Consider the following 5,396-nt stretch of genomic DNA (forward strand, 5'->3'; position numbering starts at 1 on the left):
ACTGGGTATCAAGTGCGTGTGTACATCCACGATTTATGAATGCATGGTCACCAACGACAAATACTACATTGTAAGAACAAGAATAAGAACAGCCATATTCATACAAAAAATGAATTAGTTTTTAGCTATAGTCCATGCACAATCTTTTTTGTGTATGTTTTCTTGTATGATTTGCAGTAAAAGATACAAGAGGAATTGTTTCGAATGGATTAAGGATAATCAATTGCAGTTTAGCTTAATATCTCCAGTATTTATTAACTTGTTTATATTTTCGACATAAGCGGAATGGAGACGCTCTAAGGCAATTTCGATCCCTCACAACATCGATATAGTAAAGTCATAGTCACGTTCTGTGTATTAGATAATGGTTGAACACGTTACGTTTAATCTATACCCCGGAATCTTTCAACAATGCATCCGTTGCGTTTCACGAATTCTAGTGAGAGTATTAAGCGACCTTCACCTGTTGTTACACAAAACTTTGCAATCGGCTACGCTGTCACACCGTCCCGTGACATAGTTGAAGTTTTGTCCCGCGTCGCACGTGAAGTGGTATTCCTCGGACGCGAGCCCTGGCTCCAGGCAGATGTAGTACTTGGTGCAGTCCGTGGGGTCCGGCACCTGCGTCACCGCCGCCTCGCAGAAGGGCGTGCACGGGTCGGAGCAGCAGGTGCCCTTGTCGTCCACGCAGTTTTCCCCGTTGAAGTACGGGGCTCCCGCGGGGCAGCCGAAAGGACCCTCCAGCCCGTGGGGGAGGCACACGAAGTACTGGTTGCAGCTCGACGGATCGCTGACCAGGTCGTACGTACCGCTGCACGTGAAGTGGCAGTTGGGGACGGTCGCCGGGCACTGATCCGTGCAGTCGGTCCCCACCTGGCACTCATTTAGCGTGGTGTCGAAGATTTCACCCGGGTCGCACCAGAGCGGGTGGTCTGTGGGGAACTCGCCGTTGAGGCAGAGGTAGTACTGTGTGCAGTTCCTGGGATCGGGAACTTTGCTGCCCACTGGTTTGCCGGTGCAGTCGGGGCTGCACTTGTCCACACACACGACACCGGCCACGCAGGCGGCCTGAGAAATTTAAAGAAAGCGTCATTCTTATGCGACAATTCTGCTTTTCTGGTAACCAAAAACCAAACAAAACGCAAAATATTTTTAAAACGTAACATAATCGACTGAATTTACAAGCAAACCGCTATGACTACCCAACTTACCAAGAGAACAAGCACCGCCTGAGCTAGAGACATTGTCGTTGTTCCTGTGAACATAACAGTAGAGTGGTTGGCTCACAATCAACGTGGATGAGAACCCTTTCGCTGTAGGCACACGCTATCACTGTTGACGTGGCAGTAAGATGATATATAACCTTCAAACATTTCCGCTGGTAAAAGTTCGTTTCCATTCAGTTTTGGATCTTTTATGTGCGTGTGTCGGAAAAGTATATCTCAGTCATGAAAAAATGTCCTTGCTTAAAAAAAAAAAAAAAAATATTTTGGTGGCAATGCTGTCGAAATGAACGGGAAACAGCAGCTGTTTTATGAGAATTTCAAGTTATCTATATGGCTCTCAACGGCCGCTGTATAATTTCGAGTCAGACAAAAAGACTATTCGCAGCTATTTATTTGTATAATTAACACTATTACGGTAAAGACCAACGCTAATCATAATGATAATAAATGATATAGAGGCTACAATTTACGATTAATGGATGTCCGTAAATGGCACAATAGTATATTCAGTGGGAGACTAAATTTCGAGATGATGCACACACAAACAACACGCATGCACAAGCCGATCTTTTCAAACTAGCCGTGAGTAAGCTATTCTCTCTCTCTCTCTCTCTCTCTCTCTCTCTCTCTCTCTCTCTCTCTCTCTCTCTCTCTCTCTCTCTCTCTCTCTCTCTCTCTCTCTCTCTCTCTCTCTCTCTCTCCCAATACTTGCTGTAGGAAGGGAAGGGGAGTCGATAAAAACTAGAGAAGAACCAGCACTGCGAGAATCTATAGAAAATCCCTATTGGTAAATTTAAGTGAATAATGATATAGCATTCCCTGTGGCCAAAGACATTATGGCATAATCATCGGCAGTAGTAATATTGATCACTGTCATTGTCATTATTTGTATTATTATTATTATTATTATTATTATCAGTAGTAGTAGTAGTAGTAACAGCAACAATAATAGTAGGGGTATGAGAAGCAGCAATAAAAAAAATAAGAATAATGATTATCATTATTGTTATTATCATTATTAGCAGTACTAGTAGCACCAGTAGCAGCAACAGTAATTGTAGCACTAGTAGCACTAGTAGCAATACGGAGACAGCAGCGGTAACAGTAACAGTATTAGCATTGTCATAACTATTATCATTATTGTCATCATTATCAATAATAGTAGTAACAGAAGTAGTTGTGGTCGTAGTATTTGAATTAGTATTAGCATTATTGTTCTACTTAGTAGTAGTATCATCAGCAGCAGCAGTAGCATCACTAGTTATTATTATATGTTATTATTATTGTTATTTTTGTTATCATTCTTTTATCACTATCATTTTCATTGCTAGAATCATTATTGTTGTCACTATTATTGGTGTTATTATCCTTATTATTATCATCATCATTGTAATTGTTATCATTATCATGGTTATCATCATTATTATTACTTTTATCATTTTCATTATTGATAATCATTGTTACTATTGTTATTATCGTTATCATTACCTTTATCATTACTATCATTATCATTGTTATCATCATGATCATCATAATCATTATCATCATATTCATAATTAGTATGACTATCATTGTTATTATTGCTATCTTGTTATTATTATCAATATCATTATTTGATTAACATTACTGTTAGTATTATCCAAAATTATTGCAATTCCTCACGAATATTAGTTCCTACTCGTAACCCACTAGAAATCACGAGAAGAAAAAAATGTTTATTTACCTAACTGTAACTCAATATTGCTTGAAGATATGCCTCCATAGTATATTTGTAATGTGGACACTCACAAACGCGTTGTAAAGTAGCCCATATTTTTTTTTCTTTTTTTTCACAAGACTTTGCAACCCCCTGCTTACCAAGGGGTTGCGGCATTCCCGTTGAAAACCCTTTTCTAGGCATAAATAACTGTGGTTGATTCTTTCACTTGTTGCAGTTCCCATGTTCACCATCTTGGTTTAATGTCCATGTTTGTGTATTGTAGAATAGTCATTGCACATTACCGTTTAACTGTTTCGTTGTTACTATTGTTGTTGTTGTTGCTGTTGTTGTTGATGATAATGATGATGCTGGTGTTATTCACTATTCAATGTTTCTTTATCTGTCTTCGCTAATTCAGATTTCAGTAGGTTTTGCCAGTATTTTTTTGTATACTTGAATGAAAAACATGCATCGGATATTTCTCTTTTATTTGGATATAATCTTATAAAAGTATGGTGTGTAAAACATAGGCATCATGTATTTTCATGCACACACACACACACACACACACACAGGCACACACATAGGCACACACACAAACGCACACACACACACACACACACACACACACACACACACACACACACACACACACACACACACACACACACACACACACACACACATATATATATATATATATATATATATATATATATAAACTCATTCGATTACATTAAAAAAAATTCTGTCGACGTACTACATCGAGTTTTTAAAAATCGCACGTAAAAAATGATAATAATAATTGGAGAACTCTGATTCCTAGTTCGGAAAAGGTAAAAATTAACGCCGAGAGACCTACAGATTCGCCAATCGTCGCGTTACCTCGGGGTTCCTACTCCTCGTAGGGTGGGTGATAGGGGCAGTTGGTGGGCAGGACGCAGAAGGGGTAGGCCGGGTCGGGGTTGAACACGAGGTCCCCCGTGCAGCTGTAGACGCCCGCCTCCTGGCCCACGGTGTCGCAGTAGAAGAATTCGTTTTCGCAGATATTGCACTTGGCGACGGCCCCTATAACTGTACACGTGAGGCTGTCGACGCACCCGGCCGTCGACGTTTCCATGGTCGTGGATGTCACCGAAGGCGATGGCGTGAGCGTGGGCGTTGTGGAGGGGCCTGGAGTCAGTGTGGATGGAATGGATGGATTTGATGAAAAAGTGGATAGAGTTGGTGTCAGTGTGGATGGGTTGGATGGATTTGGTGTTAGTGTAGATGGGTTTGGTGTCAATGTGGATGGGTTGGATGGATTTGGTGTCAGTGTGGATGGGTTGGATGGATTTGGTGTCAGTGTGGATGGGTTGGATGGATTTGGTGTCAGTGTGGATGGGTTGGATGGATTTGGTGTCAATGTGGATGGGTTGGATGGATTTGGTGTCAGTGTGGATGGGTTTGGTGTCAATGTGGATGGAGTGGATGGATCTGATGAAAATGTGGACGGGTTGGATGGATTGGATGTTAGTGTGGAGGGTGTAGAGGGTTCAGTTGAGATGGGTGTGGACGGATTTGGTGTCAGTGTGGATGATCCAGTTGGGCTGACGGTGGAACCTCCACAAAGTATTACGCAGGAGGCGCCGCTGTCACACCGTCCCGTGACATAGTTGAAGTTTTGTCCCGCGTCGCACGTGAAGTGGTATTCCTCGGACGCGAGCCCTGGCTCCAGGCAGATGTAGTACTTGGTGCAGTCCGTGGGGTCCGGCACCTGCGTCACCGCCGCCTCGCAGAAGGGCGTGCACGGGTCGGAGCAGCAGGTGTCCTTATCGTCCACGCAGTTTTCCCCGTTGAAGTACGGGGCTCCCGCGGGGCAGCCGAAAGGACCCTCCAGCCCGTGGGGGAGGCACACGAAGTACTGGCTGCAGCTCGACGGATCGCTGACCAGGTCGTACGTACCGTTGCACGTGAAGTGGCAGTTGGGGACGGTCGCCGGGCACTGATCCGTGCAGTCGGTCCCCACCTGGCACTCATTTAGCGTGGTGTCGAAGATTTCACCCGGTTCGCACCAGAGCGGGTGGTCGGTGGGAACCTCGCCGTTGAGGCAGAGGTAGTACTGTGTGCAGTTCCTGGGATCGGGAACCTTGCTGCCTGCGGGCTTGCCGGTGCAGTCGGGGCTGCACTTGTCTACACACAGGGCGCCAGCCACACACACGCCCTAAGAAAGCACAATTATACTATATGCACCGGGTCAAATAATGGGGAAATATATTTGGCATACATCAAACAGATAGTCCTCATAACATTTACAGGTTATAAATCTATAAACCTATATAAGCTTCTCTTTGACAGAATAGCTTCTACCCAAGTCTCTCGGAAGACTGAGTCAGGAACAACCTACCAAGAGGACGATCGCCTTCTGCACTGGGTTCAGCATTACTTATTTTCTCGAGCTGCGGTGCGAGAGGAGCGTTCGATCTCACTTC

The 5,396-nt window shown here is 43.7% G+C and overlaps 2 protein-coding genes across 2 annotated transcripts; both read right to left on the bottom strand.

Annotated features, from left to right (window-relative positions):
* Positions 1-235: 235 nt before the first annotated feature.
* Positions 236-1,343, bottom strand: LOC125036041 (peritrophin-1-like). The gene is made up of 2 exons (XM_047628408.1): positions 1,212-1,343; positions 236-1,068 (listed from the first exon to the last, which is right to left on the bottom strand). Exons 1-2 carry the CDS (start codon positions 1,263-1,265, stop codon positions 460-462), a joined length of 663 nt encoding a protein of 220 aa, XP_047484364.1. The 5' UTR covers positions 1,266-1,343; the 3' UTR covers positions 236-459.
* A 2,053-nt stretch (positions 1,344-3,396) lies between these two features.
* On the bottom strand, positions 3,397-5,396 carry LOC125036038 (mucin-2-like). Its single transcript, XM_047628404.1, has 2 exons — positions 5,312-5,396; positions 3,397-5,128 (listed from the first exon to the last, which is right to left on the bottom strand). The coding sequence occupies exons 1-2, from the start codon at positions 5,345-5,347 to the stop codon at positions 3,821-3,823; spliced, it is 1,344 nt and encodes a 447-aa protein (XP_047484360.1). The 5' UTR covers positions 5,348-5,396; the 3' UTR covers positions 3,397-3,820.

This window comes from Penaeus chinensis, chromosome 20 (assembly GCF_019202785.1).
Source record: "Penaeus chinensis breed Huanghai No. 1 chromosome 20, ASM1920278v2, whole genome shotgun sequence".
Lineage (NCBI taxonomy): Eukaryota > Metazoa > Arthropoda > Malacostraca > Decapoda > Penaeidae > Penaeus > Penaeus chinensis.